This window comes from Convolutriloba macropyga, chromosome 12 (genome assembly GCF_964194025.1).
Source record: "Convolutriloba macropyga chromosome 12, txConMacr16.3, whole genome shotgun sequence".
NCBI classification, from domain to species: domain Eukaryota; kingdom Metazoa; phylum Xenacoelomorpha; order Acoela; family Convolutidae; genus Convolutriloba; species Convolutriloba macropyga.
In genome coordinates, this window is record NC_134479.1 from 44986296 (window position 1) to 45010905 (window position 24610).

Sequence of the window (24610 nt, forward strand, 5' to 3'; positions counted from 1 at the left end):
TTCAAAAAAGTTTCCACATTTTGCAGTGAAAAAAGTTCCAAACCATTCTTTGTCACATGAGTTATGTCATGTAACCCATCTGCAAGACTTACAAATTTTCGTTGGCCAGTAATGATCGTTAAACTTAGAAAAGAAAATATTCAAAATTTTTAAACCATAGCAAATTTTAACAAAATGAAATACTTCAGAGAATACTATCGCATACACTGCCGAATGGTACTTTAGGCGACTCTATCAAAGATTTCGATTCGACCTCGAACTGAATATGTTTTAGGTACGCAGTAGTGAGGGCTCGAAAAAATGGAATTGATTCGGTTAAGCTTAACTGATATTGAGATTCGGGTAACCTCAGTATCAGTTAACGATTGACATAACCAACAAACGTCGCGTGAATTGCTCTCAAACGACCGGCGAGCGGTTCGCTTCAGTTGTCTAGCTTTATCGGAATTGAAGAGGCTTGAGGTGAGGGCAATAGATGATGACATCACGCCACATAACAGCAGCTGAAGTGCGGCATCAACAAAAGAGTTACGGAAAGAGAAATAGTGTGCGAGAGATAAAACGTGAACGAGAAAGAGAATGATGAAACCCCAACCAACAGAGAAAGAAAGAGAGCTAGAAATATTCCATGATGAGATTCGACTCTGCAACTTCTCGTTTTCTAGCCTTGTTAGTAATAAAACCATATCAAAAAAGCGAAGCGCAAAATTCAAAAAAGTTTCCACATTTTGCAGTGAAAAAAGTTCCAAACCATTCTTTGTCTCATGAGTTATGTCATGTAACCCATCTGCAAGACTTACAAATTTTCGTTGGCCAGTAATGATCGTTAAACTTAGAAAAGAAAATATTCAAAATTTTTAAAAAACCATAGCAAATTTTAACAAAATGAAATACTTCAGAGAATACTATCGCATACACTGCCGAATGGTACTTTAGGCGACTCTATCAAAGATTTCGATTCGACCTCGAACTGAATATGTTTTAGGTACGCAGTAGTGAGGGCTCGAAAAAATGGAATTGATTCGGTTAAGCTTAACTGATATTGAGATTCGGGTAACCTCAGTATCAGTTAACGATTGACATAACCAACAAACGTCGCGTGAATTGCTCTCAAACGACCGGCGAGCGGTTCGCTTCAGTTGTCTAGCTTTATCGGAATTGAAGAGGCTTGAGGTGAGGGCAATAGATGATGACATCACGCCACATAACAGCAGCTGAAGTGCGGCATCAACAAAAGAGTTACGGAAAGAGAAATAGTGTGCGAGAGATAAAACGTGAACGAGAAAGAGAATGATGAAACCCCAACCAACAGAGAAAGAAAGAGAGCTAGAAATATTCCATGATGAGATTCGACTCTGCAACTTCTCGTTTTCTAGCCTTGTTAGTAATTAAACCATATCAAAAAAGCGCAGCGCAAAATTCAAAAAAGTTTCCACATTTTGCAGTGAAAAAAGTTCCAAACCATTCTTTGTCTCATGAGTTCTGTCATGTAACCCATCTGCAAGACTTAAAAATTTTCGTTGGCCAGTAATGATCGTTAAACTTAGAAAAGGAAATATTCAAAATTTTTAAAAAACAATAGCAAATTTTAACAAAATGAAATACTTCAGAGAATACTATCGCATACACTGCCGAATGGTACTTTAAGCCACTCTATCAAAGATTTCGACTCGACTCCCAACTGAATATGTTTTAGGTACGCAGTATTGAGGGCTCGAAAAAATGGAATTGATTCGGTTAAGCTTAACTGATATTGAGATTCGGGTAACCTCAATATCAGTTAACGATTAACATAACCAACAAACATCGCGTGAATTGCTCTCAAACGACTGGCGAGCGGTTCGCTTCGGTTGTTTAGCTTTATCGCAATTGAAGAGGCTTGAGGTGAGGGCAATAGATGATGACATCACGCCACATAACAGCAGCTGAAGTGCGGCATCAACAAAAGAGTTACGGAAAGAGAAATAGTCTGCGAGAGATATAACGTGAACGAGAAGGAGAATGAAAGAAACCCCAACCAACAGAGAGAGAAAGAGAGCTAGAAATTTTCCATGATGAGATTCGACTCTGCAACTTCTCGTTTTCTAGCCTTGTTAGTAATTAAACCATATCAAAAAAGCGAAGCGCAAAATTCAAAAGAAAAGTTTCCACGTTTTGCAGTGAAAAAAGTTCAAAACCATTCTTTGTCTCATGAGTTCTGTCATGTAACCCATCTGCAAGACTTAAAAATTTTCGTTGGCCAGTAATGATCGTTAAACTAAGAAAAGGAAATATTCAAAATTTTTAAAAAACCATAGCAAATTTTAACAAAATGAAATACTTCAGAGAATACTATCGCATAGACTGCCGAATGGTACTTTAGGCGACTCTATCAAAGATTTCGATTCGACCTCGAACTGAATATGTTTTAGGTACGCAGTAGTGAGGGCTCGAAAAAATGGAATTGATTCTGTTAAGCTTAACTGATATTGAGATTCGGGTAACCTCAGTATCAGTTAACGATTGACATAACCAACAAACGTCGCGTGAATTGCTCTCAAACGACCGGCGAGCGGTTCGCTTCAGTTGTCTAGCTTTATCGGAATTGAAGAGGCTTGAGGTGAGGGCAATAGATGATGACATCACGCCACATAACAGCAGCTGAAGTGCGGCATCAACAAAAGAGTTACGGAAAGAGAAATAGTGTGCGAGAGATAAAACGTGAACGAGAAAGAGAATGATGAAACCCCAACCAACAGAGAAAGAAAGAGAGCTAGAAATATTCCATGATGAGATTCGACTCTGCAACTTCTCGTTTTCTAGCCTTGTTAGTAATTAAACCATATCAAAAAAGCGAAGCGCAAAATTCAAAAAAGTTTCCACATTTTGCAGTGAAAAAAGTTCCAAACCATTCTTTGTCTCATGAGTTCTGTCATGTAACCCATCTGCAAGACTTAAAAATTTTCGTTGGCCAGTAATGATCGTTAAACTTAGAAAAGGAAATATTCAAAATTTTTAAAAAACAATAGCAAATTTTAACAAAATGAAATACTTCAGAATACTATCGCATACACTGCCGAATGGTACTTTAAGCCACTCTATCAAAGATTTCGACTCGACTCCCAACTGAATATGTTTTAGGTACGCAGTAGTGAGGGCTCGAAAAAATGGAATTGATTCGGTTAAGCTTAACTGATATTGAGATTCGGGTAACCTCAATATCAGTTAACGATTAACATAACCAACAAACGTCGCGTGAAGTGCTCTCAAACGACCGGCGAGCGGTTCGCTTCGGTTGTTTAGCTTTATCGCAATTGAAGAGGCTTGAGGTGAGGGCAATAGATGATGACATCACGCCACATAACAGCAGCTGAAGTGCGGCATCAACAAAAGAGTTACGGAAAGAGAAATAGTCTGGGAGAGATATAACGTGAACGAGAAAGAGAATGAAAGAAACCCCAACCAACAGAGAGAGAAAGAGAGCTAGAAATTTTCCATGATGAGATTCGACTCTGCAACTTCTCGTTTTCTAGCCTTGTTAGTAATTAAACCATATCAAAAAAGCGAAGCGCAAAATTCAAAAGAAAAGTTTCCACGTTTTGCAGTGAAAAAAGTTCAAAACCATTCTTTGTCTCATGAGTTCTGTCATGTAACCCATCTGCAAGACTTAAAAATTTTCGTTGGCCAGTAATGATCGTTAAACTTAGAAAAGGAAATATTCAAAATTTTTAAAAAACAATAGCAAATTTTAACAAAATGAAATACTTCAGAGAATACTATCGCATACACTGCCGAATGGTACTTTAAGCGACTCTATCAAAGATTTCGACTCGACTCCGAACTGAATATGTTTTAAGTACGCAGTAGTGAGTGCTCGAAAAAATTGAATTGATTCGGATAAGCTTAACTGATATTGAGATTCGGGTAACCTCAATATCAGTTAACGATTAACATAACCAACAAACGTCGCGTGAATTGCTCTCAAACGACCGGCGAGCGGTTCGCTTCGGTTGTCTAGCTTAATCGCAATTGAAGAGGCTTGAGGTGAGGGCAATAGATGACATCACGCCACATAACAGCAGCTGAAGTGCGGCATCAACAAAAGAGTTACGGAAAGAGAAATAGTGTGCGAGAGATAAAACGTGAACGAGAAAGAGAATGAGAGAAACCCCAACCAGCGGAGAGAGAAAGACAGCTAGAAATATTCCATGATGATATTAGACTCTGCAACGTCTCGTTTTCTAGCCTTGTTAGTAATTAAACCATATCAAAAAAGCGAAGCGCAAAATTCAAAAGAAGTTTCCACATTTTCCAGTGAAAAAAGTTCAAAACCATTCTTTGTCTCATGAGTTCTGTCATGTAACCCATCTGCAAGACTTAAAAAGTTTCGTTGGCCAGTAATGATCGTTAAACTCAGAAAAGAAAATATTCAAAATTTTTTTAAAAAAACAATAGCAAATCTTCACAAAATCTTAAAAAAATTCGTGATAACAATATCTTCAGAACCATTTCATTGTCTCAAGAGACTATTCAGTTTGCCTAATTCGAGCCTCATTCGAGTTTCACTGGCTCAAAGATCCATAAACTAGGAAAAATAATTTTTCCGAAAATTTGAAAAAAAAAAATTTTATCAGAAAATTGGTAACTCGAGTCATTAAAATATTGAGAACCATTAACTCAAAATACTAAGCAGCAGCTGATTATCAAACCTCAGAGGAGGTCCCTGGGCCCCTGGTGCAGGAAAAAAATATTGCAAATATTTTTTGAAAAATTGCAGAAATTCGTGATATTAAAATCTCGAAGAACATTCCATTCCATCTGAAAACTATGCAGTAACCTATTACCAAACACTAGAGGAGGTTCCTTGGCTCTTAAGACTAGAGAAACCTGAAAAATGACAAAATTTCAAAAAAACTTGAAAAAAATTACATTTTTAAAAATTGCTTAACTTCGTGATATTAAAATCTTGAAAAACATTCCAATACATCTAGAAACTATGCAGTAACGTATTATCAGACCCTAGAGGAGGTTCCTTGTATCTTGAGACTGCATAAACCTAAAAAAATAAAAAAAATTTCAAAAAAACTTGAAAAAAAAATGCAAGTTTTATAAAAAAAAAAGTGCTTAATTTGCGATATTAAAAAGTCGACAACTATTCGATGGCCAATAAAAAACTTTCAGTAAATTATTATCAAACCCTTAAGGAGGTTTTCTGGCCCCTGGGTCAGAAAAACTTGACTAATGACCATGAAGGGCTACTAAACGCGGCTAAGGGCCTCTAATGAAACTTAATGCCTGCTGGGCGCTACCTGTTTATCCCGTTTTAAGGACGAAAAGTCAAATGGGTCAGACGAAAAATCGGTCAAATGAAAAATTGCATAAAAAAGACCAACAGGACTAATATAAATGCTACAAATTTTGTTTGAGAGCAATCAACAACAAACTTCATTTGAGAGCAATTAAACATCAATTCTCAATTTATCTGCCAATGGTAACAAATGGCATGAGAAAAGTAGCAAACTAAAACCAATCTGATATTCTCAACTCACTGGAGTGCCAACTATCAACAAAAAAGTTTGAGAGCGATTCGACAGATAATTCGGAATAAGTTGCGGTAAAACGAATTTTACACCAACTATTTTGATTAATTTTTATGTTTAAATCACTATTGACTATATCAAAAGCTGAATAGAGACCTCAAATTAGATACTATACACAATTCCATTTGTCCAAATAACAGCGAGTATTGAAAACAAAGCATGGTAAATTCTGTGGAATTTAAGCTCTGATACTTTAAATAATAATTGTTCCATGATGCGATCTAAAGTCTTCATAAGATGAGGAACATTCAAAACGTATCTCAAAATACAAATAGGTGGGAAAATTGGCACAACTTCGCGTCAAGAAGTGATCTTTTTAAGGAATGGCATCACAACCCGTTTTATTTTATTCGGATATAATGTATAATTCGTAAATAATCCGTAAATTTATCTCTTGGCTCGATACGGGTTCAAGTCTGAGTAAAAATCCTGGAGAAATTGTAGGAAGTTTTTAAAAACACTTCGTGGAAGTTTTGCTTGAAATGTAAATGACTCCTCCCACGTTAAGAAAACACCAAATTGCCATTCAAACTTGGGAAGAAATGACAAGTCCAACTTTATGAGGAATCATTTGAAACATAAACCGACAAATGTCCGAAGAATTGCTCTTGAACGACAGATGAGGCAATTTAATTCATGGTCTTTAGTCTAGATTAATTTTTCTTTATGGGTGCAAAAAACCTCAACCCCACCGGGATTCGCACCACTGACCTCCCGCTCCATGGCCACCTGCAATAACCACTGCGCTACGAGTCACTTAACTTTCTTATGCTGCAACCGACCTTATATTAGCAACAAGCTTTACTTCGGAGCACTAGAGATCACTCAAAAATGATGAACGAAAGCGTAAAAAAGTCACTTGAGAAGTCAAAGAATGTTCTAGAAGAAAAGCGCAAGATTGTCAAGCAAAAAATTTGCATAAAAAAGACACACGTTTACAATAATTGCTATGAGCTGCGTTCAAGAGCAATTAATAAGGATTCGAGATATTTCTATAACCCACTATTAGCAGCCTCTGGAAATGGGACCACAGAAGACCATTCTTTGGCGTATATCCGACCATAGCGTCCTTTCTTATATAGAAATTAGGTACAACGAATAAAAGATCCTAGGAATAACTCTGTACAACAGCAACAAAAAGCCAATTAACTTCGAACCAATTGGTCTAGAAAGGAAGCCGATTTCATTTACTTCAGCCGAAAGAGATATCAAATAACTCCACTGAGGGCTTCGAACGTCAATAGAGCCTCCTAGAGACCACGAGAGTGATTTAAATTGAAAAAAAAAACAATTTCGGTATATTTTCGATCTGATTTTGAGTAGCATCCAAATTGACAGGAGGAGGGTGGAAGGTTGAAGTGGTGGGGGCTCAAACTCTAGGATTGAGACCTGTCTTTCACGCCTTGAATTTATGTCTCCTCAAAACAGCAAAAATGTATTAAAAACTACAATAATTTCAAGCTTCGCTCGCGATGAATTAAATAATGGTTACATATGTGCAATTGGATTGCAATTACTTTGTGGACAAACCTTTTCCTCAGAATTTTAGGCAAAGTTATGAGGAATGGCTTGTCGATGAAGGCAAAATTTTAACTTTTTTCAGTGACTGCTAATTCGCATTAGTCGCGAGGAAGAGACATTTTTTATTCAGTTTGTTGATTTCTTTGACAAGCATGACCTTAAACCGCAGATATTATTCAACCCCAGGCAAAAAAAATCCCCAACTTCTTGAGAAAATCATCAAAGAGTTTTCAATAGCAACTTTCCATTTGAAGCACATAATGGGATTTCGTCAAGTTTAAAATAGCTGCCTTAAGGACAATATTTATGCGTAAGGCTCAAAGAATGCCATAATCTAACTATCAAATACTCACTTTCCATTGAGGTTCCAGTCCAAGCACACAACCTTCACAGTTCTGTCAATGTCCCCGTTACACAGTGTCTGGCTTTTGACTTCAAAAGGCGCCCAATTTGGGTTCAAAGTGTTCTTTTTAACCTCTGTCCTGTGCACTACAGTGAATCTAAACAAAGATATTACGTCACTGCTGAAAATTCTTGAATGAAATAATCGGTGCCAATGAATATCGAAAACGATTCAGAAGCAAGAATTCGTGCGGTTTTCCACCTTCGGTCAATTTTAAATGTGTGATGGTGTTGCTGCCTGAAATTGGACGTCAGAAAACAAAGATAATCAGCTGTTTTCACTGACGCCAGTGTTGGTGGTGCTTACAAAAGGCTCGCATAATATTTCCTTTGGCACAATTTTTTGAGATTTTCGTCGAAATCTGTTGCTACCGTGAAAAAACCATTTCCGAACCTTAATTTGTACACAGAAATCAACCTTATGCTTTGGTTTCAACAAGTTGAGTTTTGAATATTGCACGTGTCTCTGACACAACATTGGAGGGGATATAGGTTTCCTCTCCTAAAGTGTGTGTAATTGAAAAAACCTAACTATAAAGTAAACATAGCTTTCTGAAATAAAATCGATGATTATGACAATAACCTTGTTTTCTTTTATTTTGCTTGTTAAATCATTTCGAAAACAAAAACATGCACCTTCATACACGCTCCAAATCAAAAAATTTTTGAATGAAAAAAACGACAAATCTTTCACGGACCAATAAAGTATCTCTTTTTCGAAAAAAAAATAAAATTTCCCGTGATAAATTATACGTACGAGTTGTCTTCATTACACCTGGAGAATTCTAAGTACGGGTCACTTTTGGACAAGAACCAGTCCATTTTGTCCAGTCCTTTTGCACAGGCATCGATGAAGCAGACATCTTTACACGCACTAACTTCCTCCGCCCTGATCATGATCGTACCTTGCGAAACTCCAGGACCACTAAAACATTGCAGAGCCAAAATAAAAATTACTTATCAAGTTTGAATAGAGTTGTTGCAAGATATTTTTGTAATGGTGGGGTGATAGGCTCTGATTTGATACGAATGTGTTCACACAAAATGTCCACAAAATGTGTTCACTCAAGTAGTAAAGAATTAGGTGTCTGAAGGCACTAATTCTTCACTTTCACACAACCCGAAGCTTTCACACCACCCCCCCCCCTCTCCCCAGCCCACCACCCTTTATAATAATACCATTGCCACGTAACAGCGGAGACGAAGATGAAAATTCTCAAATGGAACACAGATCTTTCAGGTGTCATTAATCAGAACAAGACGACCATAACAAGCAAAGCAATCAAGTTAGTGAGTATGAAAACAGTTAAGTGAAATTATCATTGTAAAGGGTACAATTTTTCCACAAATAAAAATATTATAGTTGTTCAAAGCCATTTATGAAACCTTTGCTGTCGACCGGCACCACTTCGACTGTTTAGAAGAAAAAAGGTCAAAATGAGATCGCCGTAAATGTCAAACTTTTCCACTCATATATATTATTATGTATCACATGCATGCTGAGCTCGTTCAAAAAATACCCGAGGCCCGTTCAAACAGTAAAAAGTAAAAAAAAAGATTCGCTCTCAAAATGCGCAAAAAATGTCTCCACTCACCACAACTCTTCCTTTGCAGCCCAATAGAAATTTGCACAGAGACAAACATAACTGACTACACGACAGAGGAATTGCTCTCGAACGACTAGTGGGAGCTCTAACCAATTGCAGCCTGCTTCACTGGGGGGGGGGGGGGTAAATGGGACTAAGAATTTCAATAGTGGGCTTCAAATAACCACAGAGGTTAACATATACCACTATTAAGATTTAAAGTGAAAAATGGCACCAGTTTCTGCGCACTTTTCATTTGACTTTTAGTATTAAATTGCCGCCAATTGAGTTCAGCTGCTTGAAATTGTGATTGAGAGAGAATTTCAGATCACAAGAAACGCAAAAACTCAAGGGCGTAAAAGTCACTCGAAAAGTCAAAGCGGTCCAGCAAAAATTTTCCAAAAAAAGACACACGTTTACAATAATTGCTTCTCTACGAGAGCAATTAAAAAGAGTCAAATATAATAAATTGTGACAAAAAACATATTGGAGGAAAGCCGTCACATAGATTACCATCGTTAAGAGAGACGCCACACGCAATTTAATTAGTATTACAAAAAAACTGAAATTCTGATTTCCAAATCAGCTCTCAAATTCAGAATTTTCATCAACCAATTCGACTACTGTCAGACCACTTTCTCGCTTGAAAGCATCCGAACGGTTGTTTTCAGCAGAAAAAAACCTTGTTTTAAATATCTTTTCCCATACAAAGAAAAATTGCATGAAATGGCATAAAAACATAACAACGAAAAGCTTTTCAATCATACCAGTAGCACGAAATTTTGATGCGTACAGAACACATATACAGTAAATTAAAACTTAATAGCAAAAAAATGAACTACACCACCCTAATTGAGAGAACACAAATAAACCACCGCGCTGCACAAAAAATTAAACTGATGTTCAAATCTGTTGTCAATTTTTGAAAACACTTCTTTAATATTTAAAGCTGTCAAGTAAACAAGCTTTATAACCCTTTAGAGATAACACGCACCCTTTTGGTTTTAATTAGAGATTATATTTTAAATTTAAGCTCATTAAGTGAAAGCATAAGTCACTTTCAAAGCGGTAAGATAAACATAACCAACTAAACGTCGGAAGAATTGCTCTCGAACGACTAGTGGGAGCTCTAATGAATTGCAGCCTGCTTCAGTCCGGGGGGGAGGGGAGGGGAGCCCAAATTAGACTAAGAAGTTCAATAGTGCGCTTCAAATTACCACATCAGAGGTACCACTATTAAGATTTAAAGTAAAAAATGGCACCAATTTCGGCGCATTTTTCATTTGACTTTTAGTATTGAATTGCCGCCAATTGAGTTCAGCTGCTTGAAATTGTGCTTGAGAGAGAATTTTAGATCAAGCGAAACGCAAAAAAGTCAAGGGCGTAAAATTCACTCGAAAAGTCAAATTTGTCAAGCGAAAATTTTGCATAAAAAAGACACACGTTTACAATAATTGCTATGAAGTTCGCTCAAGAGCAATTAAAAGTAGGATCAAATAATTATTTTAAAAGTAAACTAAAAGCTCACGCCAAGGAATATAACAGCTGACGCAAGCAAATGCAGATGCTGAGTTATAAAGGTCACCGAAAATTTTCTGCCATCATCTTCTGATGCGTAATCAAATATTCGTAACATAACTGCCGACGCAGAATAACTAGATATCATTCTGATGACCTCCGGAAAAGAATTGAAGACTCAGCAGCTTCTAAAATTTTTTTATCACAAATTCCAAAAAAAATCTAGCAAGATATATCAATCCTCAAAAATCACCAAATTTAGAAAATAAAAGACAAATGAACAATTGAATAAGAAATGACATCAAGATCACCAACTTGGACCATTCGAATTATCAAATAAGAAATGAAATCTCGACAGAATCAAACGCTGAGCCAAAATTTAGAGCAAAATACTTCTTGGGTATCCAGCAAAATGCTGCAAGACGGCACGAAAGATCGAAGGGTTTAACAACTGCACAGAAGCTATGAAAGAAAACGAGAGAAACATTGTGATCACCAGACAGTTACCTCAATTATCAACACGAATGAAGACATCAGTTATGAGAAATTAAACACTGTCTAAAACAAAATACTAGCACAAAAAGATACCAAGAAAACCACTGAAAATGGAGAAAAAAGAAACATAACGGCGAAATGCTCCCAAATGACGGGTGAGCGGTTGGGGGGGGGGGGGTGGAACTTTTATGACTAAGAACCGCCACCTCACACCCGGAAATTGTTCTCCTCGAAACAGTTTCGGTGAATCGGATACTTAGAGACTAGTAAGGCGTAGGGCTCTAAAAGAGCGGCGCGGCCACTTAATGCCCTCTGAAAGCTACGAGTTTATCCCGTTTTTGAGGACGAAAAGTCATAATGCGTCAAACGACAAATCGGTCAAGCAAAAAAATCGCACAAAAACCACAGGACTAATATAATTGCTGCAAACTTCGTTTGAGACCAATTAATAAACAACAACCCGACTTATGTCGGACGAATTGCTCACGAACGACTGGCGAGGCAAACAATTTAGAAGCGTTCACATGCTAGAGAAATTTCTATGGTGCAAAAATTTCAGACCGGGGAGGGGTCCTCTGCGCCACATGGGCGGTGTATGTTCATCGATTCATCAAGTCACTCAAGAACAGAAATCGAAATTGAACTGAACTTCGTTCGAGAGCAATTAAAAACAATAGGAACACCAGTATTTTTATTATTTGTGGAAAAATTTGATCTTTTGTGTTGACTAGTATAAAAATGGATGATATTCACAAACTCCATAATTGATAATCCGGTCGTGGTGCAAAAGAGTAGACAACAACGCACTCGCTGAAAACCGACCCAAGAGGGAAAATTGGGTCTGAGCTCGAAGCACTGGCGCACAATACTCGGCTTCAATGACACTGGTTAATGAGAAGACTTTTAAGAATTTAGAATTTTAGAAACCCTTCAACATTAAGAAACATGGAACTGTTTCTTTTCCCCATTAAAAAATACGTAAAACTAATCTTTTTTGATTAAAAGTGGTCTAAATAGCCATTTAACAGGTGCATCTAGCAATACCAATTGATACATATCCCTCTACAGTATACATATGTCAAATATGTCAAATTTATATTCCAGCATAGGGGGGATGTGAAGTTTGCAACATGCAATATTTCTAGTATCAAAGCAAAGTTCTGCAACACAATAACTAAAGGCATCTGAATCTGAATTTATACTAGCTAAAATTCAGTACTTTTAACCCAAGCCATTATCAGAAATTCATTTGGAATTAAATTTCCTGATTTCAAATTAGATACTTTCGGTTTATGTATGTCACAAAATCTTGCATTGCAGTTGTAAGAACTACTACTCTGACAACACAAGACAATCACAGTTACGCATGCAGAGCTATACAGTCGGACATGACAAGACAACATTGAGTTCATAATAAAGATAAGACTTACAAAAAGTAGCTTAGGTCATTTATAGTTGGTTGCTTCTGCTGCACGTCGGAGAAACTATCAACAGAGTTAAATCAAAGGTTAATCAGCTATTTAAGATGGCAGAAAATTGATAAAATTATGGAAGCCAGCTCGGAACTAACGCTTACAATAAAACTAACGTAGCTGGCAGATTGCCAGAAAATAGCCACAATAGATTCGTAGATCTGCAGTCTCAAAAAAACAGTAAAGACAGACCAAAAAAATTCGTCTTTTCATTGAAGGCTGATCTGTTATATTTTGATTAAAAATCTGTATAAGTTATTGCTGCCTCTATTAGCTGATCTCAAATAACCTTCATTTAGAGTGACACACACCCATTTGACCTTATCTCTTTGAATAAAAGTAAAAAGTCAATTTCAAAGTGAGGAAGTCATTTTTGAGAGTGAGGTAAGTCAAGTGTGACTAAAAATTTAACCATGCGAATGAAGAAAAAAACTCGCTCCACTAAGAGCAACAAATGATGTCACGCACGCACTCTAGATTTGAAGCAGATTTGAAGTGGTTGTGACCTCCTATGATTGTAACAAAAATCGCGACGACAAAATAAAAAAACCAAGAGAAGGCCAATAATAGCCCCAGCTATCGCTGTGCGGCTATTAAAAAAAACAGCGCCCCAATACAATTCAAATTCTTTGAATTGTTAAAAAAAATTAGGAGCGCTATAATAGCCGCCTGGAATTGAGGACGCGGCTATTAAACACTTATCTTGATCAAACCGCTAACCAATATACTCAAGTTATAAAACCGAAATTAATTTCTGACTGAAAAGTCCATGGGGAGACTTGACTATTCCTCGCTTCTTCTTTGAGTTAAGGATTCAATTTGAGCTAAAAACTTGCCTAGATGATTGAGCAGAAGTTGTGTTCCGTTGAAATAAAGGTCAGTTTTTAAATGCTAACATCAATCGCTTTTTTACTCCACAAATCGTACATCCGTTGAATATATTTGGCTAATAGATTTTCCGTATTTTTCAAAACTCTTGATTATCATGAACACCTACAGTTCAGAAAAGTTTGCACACAAAATTAACGGAACACGTTTTTCAAAACAAATTATCCACATTTTTTTTAAGAGACTACTGCATGTTAATACATTTTCGTAATTCATAACTATTGTCAAAATCAGAGCGAACGCAAAAATAGAATATTACAATTAGCAAATTTCATTTTTTTATAAAAAATCTTGAATAAAATTTTCTAAACGTGTTCTGAAACAAAAAGCTGCACTTCGACATTTTCCTTAACAACTTAAATTTACATTTAAAACTATATTTATTGAAAGGAAATATTGGAGCAAATTCAGCTTCATTGAATTGGATTAAATACATTAACATAAAAAAAACAAAATTCATTGATTGACAGAATGCTAGGGATATTGCACCGATTACATTTTTTTCTCAAATTAAGCAATTTTACAGAGTTTTAAGGCCTTCACTTTAATTATTCTTAAAACACGCACGTGCACGTTATAAAATGCCACAAGTCGGCAGTGCCAGAAACTGCTATATACATATTGAGAAGTTGCGTGTTTTATCTAAAGGATACGTGACCTTGCGAAGTCACTGAAAACATCTGGCGTTTATCGGGACCCGCGTACCAGAGATGTTCAGCTAGAATTTTGAAGTGACTTTTACAGAGTTATGTTAACCTTGCTTAAAACACGCAACCTGATCATTTTAAAATCAAGAAGGCTGACTTCTGGCTATGTATTTAGCAATTTCTGACATTGTGACTTCTCGCATTGCTGATTATTGGCATTTTATAACGTGCGCGGATGTCTTTTAATCAAGGTTGGGTGACTATGCAGAAGTAACTTTCAATCAATGGCTTAAAAACTTGCGCCATTCGCGGTTCTCGGTGAGCACCCAAAGACGGGTCGCAACAGAAAACGATACCGAAATTGGCAGAATTCTTTTCTAAGCCTTAGACAGTGTTAGAATTTTGCGAGCATTGTCAGATATAATCGGAAATTACAATTAATTCGGCTTTAAAGAAGGTTAATCAGCTGGATACTAAAGAACCTAGCAATCGCTCTAATAAATTTCGACAAACTAATGCACTATGACTTAATGACCGAGATCTATTGGTTTAACCCATTTCTTTTGATTTTGCGCACTTCTAACGTTAACCGTATTCACTAAATTGCTGAATTCCGTGAGTGGAAAAAATTAAATTCCAAACAGAGTGGTAGGTCGGAAGTCAAACGTGAAAGTCGTGACTTACGTAAAACGAAAAACGTGATCAAAAGGTTGAACCAATTAAAAAAAACTTGAAAAGCAGGACGAGTTCTGAATTATAATTTAAAGAATTGAATCAACTAATGAACAATTGATGTTTTCCAAGCAACAAGAAATCATGAAAATCAACAAAGCACATGATCCTATATGCAAAAACAAAAAATCTAAAGAATTTATAAATTTTCTATGCAAAAGAACTGGAGTTCGAAAAACAATAAAAAATAACAAAACTTTAAAAAAATGACATTACGCGTCCTTAGAATGAGTGCACACAACAACTTTTCGAAATCAAAAGTGTTACGTAAGAAAAAACCAGAACTAAACATTAAAATCCTCAATCACAGCAAAATAAATTTAAAATCTATAAAACAACCGTTTGAAATTCCGTTAGGTGAAACAATGACAAGAAGAACAACAGATAAGGCAACACTCAGCAATTCACAAAAACCTTCACAAAATAAACAAATGACATACAAGCCAATAAAACCAATAGCTAAAAACTGAAGCGAACAAGGTGACAACTAGGCCAAACTAGAAGGCCTATGATAACTTTATTTTTGACACTAAGCGATAAGACTACAAAAAAGCAACAAAACAAGCAAGACTAAAAAAAATCAACGAGTACGAAAAGAATAGATTAAAATTTTTTTTAAAAAAATCACCATTATGGACTAAACTTATTACTAACATTCATTCAAGCCTCATTAGCAACCGATGATACTTGTAATTAGTGAGACTAAGTTGTTAGACGGCTTAAATGAGCAATACAATAGGTCAAAAACTAAAATTGCAATTAGTTTTTAAAAACAATGTGTCAAATTCAGAAAACTATGAACTCGGGCAATTATTTCAATTAATTTAACTTAATTAGGAACTGATATGACCTGTCGTTAATGAGATTGAAAGATAAGACAACAAATAGTTTTAAAAAATACTAGAAAAACCCAATAAATTGCTAAAAGCTTTTGGATACAAATTTTGTCAAAATTAAGAAAACACTAAATATGACCTCAAAACATTAATTAGATTCATTTGCGCTTCTACAGCAAACGAAGAGATCTGTCATTAAAGATTCTTGGTAACAAGGGAACATAACCAGCAGATTGCCGGAAAATAGCCGCGATAGACGCTTGTGACCTTCCACGGAATTGAAACAACTAAAAGAAGATAGACAGATTCACCACCAGTCCTTAAATAGACCACTAGACTTTTTTGATTAGATTCAGACTGTCATTTTTATGAGACACATACGCTCTACAAGGAAAAAAACCTTAAGAGCTTTTTCAAAATTATTATTCAAAATCAAAACTCAAGACTCTAATACTCACGAATTAGGGCATATACTTTGGCACTATTTGGATGCACACTATTGATCTTTAACTAGTAAATGTTCATAAAATTTAAAGTTATTCAAGTGATTTCGAAAGTCAATTTTTTGAGTGAGGTAAGTCACGCATTTGATCTAAAAGCAGAACAAATGACGTCACATACACAAATTTTAACTGCAAAGCAGTAGAAGTCAGAAATTGAAAAAGTCAAATCCAAGAAGTCAAGTCGCAAGAATCATCGATGGTGACGACGAATTATAAAAACATAGCAGGACAAGTTCTGAAATACAATTCAAAGAATTGAATGGAAAACTTAGAAATACTCTACCTGACCAGCAAGTCAATTCAACGATGCCAACCAAAACACAAACAAAATCATCTCCAAAAATTGAGAAACAAACAAACAAACTAAACAAATATACAATCATTGATAAAACTTTGACCTAAGGCAAAATTTGATCCCTTTAAATATACATATTTCAAAAAAATGTTCAAAACCAAATTTTGTTTCTGAAACTAACAACTATGCAGTAAAGTTTTTCAGACTCAGGAATAGGTTTCCTGGCACTTGAGAGTGGACAAATATCAAAAAATGACAAAAACTTTAGGACACCTCAAAAAAATTGCAGATTTTACCAAAAAAAATGCTATAGTTCGAGAGATTAAAATGTTGAAAACAACTCCATTATTACTAGACACCATACAGTGCCCTATAATCAAACCTTAAATGAGATTCCCTGTAACCTGAAGCTGCAAAAACGCAAAAAATGACAAATTTTCAAAAAACTTAAAAAAATTGGAAAAACTAGTATCATTTTGTGTGTCTGTGTTTGTAGTACCAAAACATATAGCTCATAAAATGGCCATAACAGGCACTTTTCTTTGGCAAAAGGCCTTCATCAACTTTTAAAAACTTCAACCTCAGACTAATCAAGCAAAAAATTACAAAGAACATGAAGAATTGCACCATTTTGAGCCCAAAAACTCCTAAAAATGACCTTTTAACCTTGAATTGAGGCCATCCCAGCAGCTGCAACACTCTAAGCACTTGAAGGACTACCAACGTCCACTTTGGGCCTCTAATGAAACTTAATGCCTGCTGGGCTTTACTTGTTTATCCCATTTTGAAAGATCAAAGTCATTGTAAAATGTGTAAACACATCTTAAAAAAAACACAGCTCCCCAATACAATTCAAATTCTTTGAATTGTAAAAACCACGATGTCTCCAATAATAGCCGCTTCCGCTTCGCGGCTATTAAACAAAGAATTAGGAGACTGGGCAAAAGTCAAAAGAGTTATATTTCTTTTTCGAAAAGTGGTTACTACAGAGACTATTACTTAGCCTCTATTACGCTGCATTAGTTTACCAATGAGATTAGTCATTGGAGATACTACGAAACAGAACAACAAAATATATTATTAAAATAAACACAAACCATTATGGTCAAATAAACCATTCATTATGTCCTGTGATGAATTTAAAAAACAACTATGCATTATCATAACACATGCATGACCTCTTGGGACTATCAGTTATAAAATCAAAAAAAAAAAAACAGAAAAATAGAAATCAAATTGCAACAAAACCGATGATTTGTTCAAAAACCAATTTCTATCTCTAATTTTAAGCAATTTTTTTTTAAATCACGCTTCAGATATTCTCGTTTTTTCGTTTCCTCAACTACTCTCAGGTGATTAAAATCAGCTCTTGACATTTCATTGACATGAAAAAGACGAAAAAAGTGAGAACAGATCCTACAGAATGGAAGCAGAGCATCTAAATAATAGCCATTGAGATGCTGTCGGCGGCTATTTATCATGCCTAAGCAAAGAAGTCAAGTGCGAAAGGACACTCGAAAAATCAAGTAATCAGACCACAAATGAATCAGTCAACATTGCATAAAAAGACCAACCGGTCCAATATATTTGCCACAAAGTTTGTTTGAGAGTGCTTAAATACTTCTTCAGCAGCAGGGCCATAACCTAAAGGTTTGAAAATATTTTTAATGGTGCAAATTTTATTACATTAAAAGATTGAGAACTTGATTAAAAGATCGAATAAATTGAGAAAACATTTTCGGTGCACTTTCCACTTGATTTTTAGTAGAAAATTTCCATCCATTAAGATAGGCCTATTTAAATTCTGAATGAGAGTAGTTTAACACGCAAAAATTATAAAGTTAGACGAAAACGTAAAATCGGAAAAATTTTCATTGATGTAATAAAGAAAACTTTTATAATTTTTGAAATCATGCTCTTTTGCGTGGCTTTATATCACCGATTTACGCTTTAGATACTAAAAAAGAACAGAACAATCACAACCACTCGCATATTCAGATTTCACAGCAGGTAGCTTTACAAACTGAAACGCTTGTGCTCTTACAGTTTCGAAAGAAATAAGAGAAAAAGACACTTTGCCGGATGAACGGTCACACGAAAACATTGGATTCCAAATTAATGGTTATCGGTTCAAATCACTTCGCTTTCATTATAAGAATCAAACAAAACTAACTTAGCATTGGTTGATTTTTAGCATATTTGGTTTTCAAATAGCGCAATGATTCCGAGATGGCAACCATAACATCTTTCTGAAATTGCGATACTAACCCAAGTTTGAGCATGGTCCATCCTTTCGTGTTAGTCACTATCTGTCCTAGATCCGTATAGGCGCGACCCAGGAAATCCTAGGAACCAGCTAAGATAGATATATAGAAAAAGGGCAGCAAACTTTGAATTTAAAAAATTACGTAAGTTTCACTCTCAGCAATTTGAATATTTTGAAGTTGCCTTACCTCAAAGCATGCATTTTTCTAAATCACTATGATAGAATGCGAACAATTATTGTTATAAAAAATTATTAATTTTCTTGAAGGATTTCTCTTAATCGTTGAAAGGGGTTCCCCCGAGGCACAGCAGAAGCAACTGAGGTTTGTACATCCCTTCTATACCCACGACTCTGTCATAACCATTAAAATTCAACTAACTAAATCTGTTTGAATCAAGTACATACATTGCGTACATCCGTGGGTTGGATATTTTTGCGGAAAACTCCGACCTTTAAAAGAATTTTTTTATATTTATCATTTTTGTTTCGATAGGTGACCCGTAAAACAAACAAACAATTTTCATTCTGTGAAGTTTAAATAAACTTTACCAATGACTTTAAAGTACCACTAGATTTTAAGTCATCAACTATTTGGTTATGACAGAATCCTGATCACAAACTTATACAAAATACGATAAGTTTTGGGGAGACAGAATTAAATCTACAAACATCAAAACTTGACAGCGCGCAGCTTAAGACAATAACTATCAATCACTGCTCACACAAAAATTCATGCTCAATCAAAATGAACCAGGTTTTTTTCATTAACCATTAACAGTCTATGCTTTTTCGTTCATACATTTCAGCAAATTAATCAGAACATCTTGTTGGGAACAAACAAAGGGGACAAAATAGGCAACTTCAGGCTATTTAAGTTTCTATCACCAACATGTCAATTTTTGGAAATTTTAAGACAAAGAATGATGACGATAATGAGATGTTCGCAATATGACAAGTTAAGAATTAGTCCATATTGACTTTTTGGCGAGTGGGGCTCTCATTGCATAACTACCTGGTTCTGAAAGACAGAACCAAGATTTGATCAATACTACTTTGGTGCATTCCTTAGTATGATAATTCAAATTCTTAACAATTTGCCAATTAAAAAACTATCAAAGTTAGCTTGCATGGTATAGAATGTCCATAAAGTTGCAACACAAGCTCAGCGAACAAAAAATTTCCGGAATTGTTGGACCGCAAATTAGTGCCCACGGCAGATTTTGGCCTCATGAAAACTCCAAGACTATTTCAGATCAACACAGATCAATAATACAGGCGTGAAAAGTCATTCGAGAAGCCGAATCACCGAAACAAGAACACATGTATAGGTAGCAGAACGAAAGACCTCGGAGAACAAAAATTATTCTAGAGTACTAGAATAAGTAAGTTCGACAACTAAGAGTAGTGATTTCGAAACATGAGACGAAATCAAAAGGCGAAATGTGCCAAAAACATGAACAAATTTTTCATTACCAGCACTTAATCAAAAACAACTACATGCATACAACTTCATTAATTCGGCTCAAGTTCGTAATTAGCAAGCTTCCTACAATTGGTCAACTTTAAGCGATACTAATGGAATATCTAAAAAACCCGTGCATTAAAGAAATCTAATATCGATGCATTGGCAACATGCTTTAATTAATAATTTTATCGCTGCAGTTTATTGCTTTTTTTTATCGAAAACGTAATTTCACGCTTTTTCAATCCCTCAGCATCCACGCAGGCCAAAATTGTTCTCTGCAAAAATAGACAAAAAATCAGTTCTAAAACGGTAATTTTTGAAAATCAGCGGTTTACTTTCAAATCACACAACTGGATTCGCTTTTTCTATAATTTTCACAATCAGTGCGCTGACAATTCATAACTTGAACTAAAACTTGCACTAAAAAGGGCAGAAAACATGTCTTTGAAAACAAGATCTTGGAAGTACACTAGTAGATTTAGAGAAATAACAAATGTCAAATTATCACTGCTCAGCAAAAGTAGAGATCACTTATCATTTTTGTGGTATCACAAGATTTGCAGTCTTAACAAACTCTTAAAAAGGAATTGAATATTCCACTTATTTTAAGACGTTTGTCATTTTGTATTCTTTAGCGTGCATGACACAGATGGAGCTCAATGAGCGTAAAAAGAATGCCCTAAAAAGAACTAAAATCACAAATTTTCCCGTGCTCTGGTTAGTCAAATAGAAAGATATTACGTTTAAAGCAGTTTTTGTTTTACAGAGTGCTGTTAAAATGCAACAAAATTCTATCCATAATCGCAACCTCTTCAACCCGTCAGGACTTAGGAAAACCTAATTTGGCAAAAACAGATAACCATTGGAGGAATTGCTCTCGAAATGATGGAACAGGTAAGCTAATTAAGGCCGAGTTAAGATGTAGCTATTTTAAGCTAAAGGAGGCAAGCCGAAATGGGTAAGGCTGCAGAAATGGTGGATAGAGACGCAACTGAGGGGGGTTAAAGAAGCAGATGTGTGAAGGGAGTGATTCATATTTACAAAAAAAACGACTAACATTGGGCAAATTGCTCTCAAACGAAAGGCGAGCTGTTGACATCATCAGTAGCTGGCTGCAGCTTAGGGGGGTTTAAACGCCCCTAAGCTATGGAAGCCTTCAAACCCCATCGAATCCTTCAACTCGCCAATCGCTTGAGAGCAATTCACCAGACTTTTTTTACATTTTTTGTATTTTGGTAGATATGAATCACTCCCCCGCACACCTGCTTCTTTCATCCCCTCAGAAGCGTCTTTATCCCCATTTCTGCAGCCTTACCCATTGCAGTTTGCCTCCTTTTGCCTAAAATAGCTAAAACCAAACCCGGCCTAAAATAGATTACCCGTCCCCTCGTTTGTTTTTCGAGAGCAATTCGTCCGATGGACATTTGTTTTTGCCAAGTTGTTTTCCTCAATCCTGACGGGTTGAAGAGGTTGCGATTCTGGATAGAACTTCGTTGCGTTCTAACAGCATTTTGTAGGACGAAAACTGCCTTAGACGTAATACGTTTAAATTTGACCAACCAGAACAAAGGAAAATTTGTAATTTTAATTCCGTTTTATGGCATTATACTTCATGTTCATTGAGCTCCATCTGTGACCTGCATGCTAAAAAATACAAAAATGACAAAGAAAAATGAATGAGTTTTTCAAGTTATCAAGACAGCAACTCTTGTGATACCATTAAAATGATAGCGGGGAGCTTCGATAAATAGGAGCTTTGATGAAACGTAGACTTAGAGCCTTCGTAGGATAGAAAACCAGGTCAGAAGAAAAATTGGCAGTACAAAAAATTACATATAAAAGACCAGCATGACTGATATTACTTCTACCAACATCTATTGAGAGTAATCAAAAACCCTTCACATCAGGATGTTGCTTAAAACTTAAAGAGAGCTACAGAACAGCTTAATGTTCTCGGGCTTTCCCAGTTTATCTCGCAATGAAAGGTCAAATGCTCATGCGAGCAAAAAAAATATTCTTAATCAAAACTGCAAAACTGTCGAGCAAAAACTTTGCATCAAAAAGACACGCATAACAATAATAGCTTCAAACTTCGTGTTCAAAATCTTCATTCACGATTTCACTCAAGTAGCTTCGTTTCATTGCGCTAATAATTTGATTCGTCATAATGTAGCAGTCCAATGCACACTTGTACAAATTTAGCATTCCGTCGAAGGAAGCCGAACAGAAAAAGCATTGATGATCATGTTCATAGAGTTTTTCAAAAGCTTGCTTTGGCTGCAACTTTTTCAGGACACACTACACATAAAGGGAAAAGAAGGAATGAAGGATCACAGCACAACTATCAAATGTACTTTTTCTTCTGATAACTTTTATGACATTGTGTTACAAACCTCAGTTTCTTCTGCATGATGCTACCCGGGGACGCCAGAATTTCCCCTAAGAGGAACTCTGCTTTCCCTGCAAAATCCTAAAACACCGTCCGAGGTAGGATATAGAGGATTCGGGAACTGCCCTGAGAAATTGACTACAGCACAATTATACACTTCAAGACGCTTGTGCTAACATCTTATCTTAGAGCAGCTTGAGCTTTTTCGCATACAAAGCTAAGCATGAAGTTTCTAAGCTCGCATCAAAAGAACGTAAAGTAAATACACATTTAGAAACCCCCTTTTCAATTAAATTCCAGCTGTTAAAAATCTCGGTTTCAATAGCTCCAAGACCAATTGATGGAAGCAGATTCCAGATTGCGCCGAGAATTTGATTAGAAAAGTAATTTAATAAAACTTACGTGATCAGATAATTTTCGGCTATTGGAATCAATGTCGTACCTGGAACATTAAAAAATCACCACATTAATTGGTACACAACAAGCCATAGTTAATAGAGACATCAAAAAATTTACAACCAACTTATCCAAAAAGTTAACTAAACTGCCCGATCAATTGTCCAGTAAATGGTCAAATTGGTTTGAAAGGGTTACAACACAAACCGATTTTAACATCTCGGCGGTAGAAAAGGAACTGCAAAAAACCTAAAGCCTAAAATGGGGGGGGGGGCAGGGATCGATTGCAACACAACCTTAATACTTTGTTTGAAAAAGTCTCGCTTAACTTGCGATCTGGAGCGCAAATTATAATAATAACTAGTTTTCTGTTCTCAAATTTGGCTCTTTCTGTTGACCCGTTCTTTTTCGCTCAAGTTTTCTATAGAAAATCTATTAAGCATGACAGTGTTCTTTTAATGGCTAAGACACGATTGTAAGGAACACGGTTTATTTACTGGTGTAATTTAATTGTCTGAACATATACCTACACTTCAAATTTCAGGTTCTGGCGTTGCTCAAAATAGTATGTCATCTGGAACTTTCTGACGAAGTCTGGATTGAGGTTGTTGTCAATACGTTCCGTTCGACCCAGCTAAAACAATACTATCTAAGCCAGAAGGATGAGTTGTTTGATTTTAGCTGACAAGTCAGGCCGCATACTGGCGCAGTGAAATTCACGGTGTGTGAACTTCACGGCTGGTGGTGAACAGTTGCCGGGACGAACAGCTAGCTAACTGCTTTACAAATAGGACAGTAAAATTAAAACATAACCAACTAATGTCCAGCTAATTGCTCTAAACGGCGGGCGGAGTCAAGCGCGCGTGGAACAATGTGCAGGTGAGGATGGGAGTGAAAGGGGCGTTGATGTGGGGGAAGGGGTCAAACTCTAAGATCAGCCCTTCACATCATGCATTTACTTCTCCAAAACAGTTTTGTGAATCACATAGAGTTTAGCAACTTGAAAGCCGAAAGGTTATAAGAGAAATGCCCTCCAGCGTTACCTCTTTATAACGTTTATGAGGACGAAAAGACATAATTGTCAGACGAAAAATCAGTCAAGAGAAAAACCAGTCGAAATCGCATAAATATAGCCGGTAAAATGCCGGAAACGGGATACAGGAGCCTAGGTGCGGTGGTGGGGGAGAGGGGATGTTGGTGGGTGGAGAGGGTGGTTGCGCAGCTGGGGCATGGGTAGGTCATAGGTTGGGGGGGGATAAGTAGGGCCGCCAGGTTGGTGGGGGGGGGGCGTCTGTAGTTTAATAGGGAGGAGGACTATTATGGGAAGAAAACTTCTCAAAATGACCTTTCCACCTTGAATCTAACTAGCACTTCCTAATTACTAAATATTAGAAACCAAGCTACTGATTAAGTCCAATTTCGAAAAAAGAAGTCAACGTTCTAAAACAGAGTCATTGTTTGAAAACAAATATGTCAAAAATCATGCCACGAACGAACTTGCTTCAGCTTTAAAAAAATAGAATTCCAATACTCCTCTTCGAGTCATAAAAAGACCGCAGGACTAACATAATTGCTACAAACTTCACTTGAGAGCAATTAAACAGTACTCGATCTTACTCA

General features: G+C 36.2%; 1 protein-coding gene across 3 annotated transcripts in view; it reads right to left on the reverse strand.

Annotated features, from left to right (window-relative positions):
* Nucleotides 1–24610, reverse strand: part of LOC142350976 (copine-8-like) — a 118020-nt gene that overhangs the window by 86639 nt on the left and 6771 nt on the right. The window contains exons 3-8 of one of the 3 annotated variants that reach the window (XM_075403005.1): nucleotides 23521–23624; nucleotides 22997–23036; nucleotides 18743–18819; nucleotides 12532–12585; nucleotides 8260–8427; nucleotides 7454–7600 (exon numbers count right to left, since the gene is read on the reverse strand). In XM_075403005.1, coding sequence (XP_075259120.1) covers nucleotides 7454–7600; nucleotides 8260–8427; nucleotides 12532–12585; nucleotides 18743–18819; nucleotides 22997–23036; nucleotides 23521–23624 — 590 coding nt within the window. Of the gene's footprint in view, nucleotides 1–7453; nucleotides 7601–8259; nucleotides 8428–12531; nucleotides 12586–18742; nucleotides 18820–22598; nucleotides 22676–22996; nucleotides 23037–23520; nucleotides 23625–24610 lie in introns of all 3 variants that reach the window. The other 2 variants (XM_075403007.1, XM_075403006.1) reach the window with 2 other exon arrangements.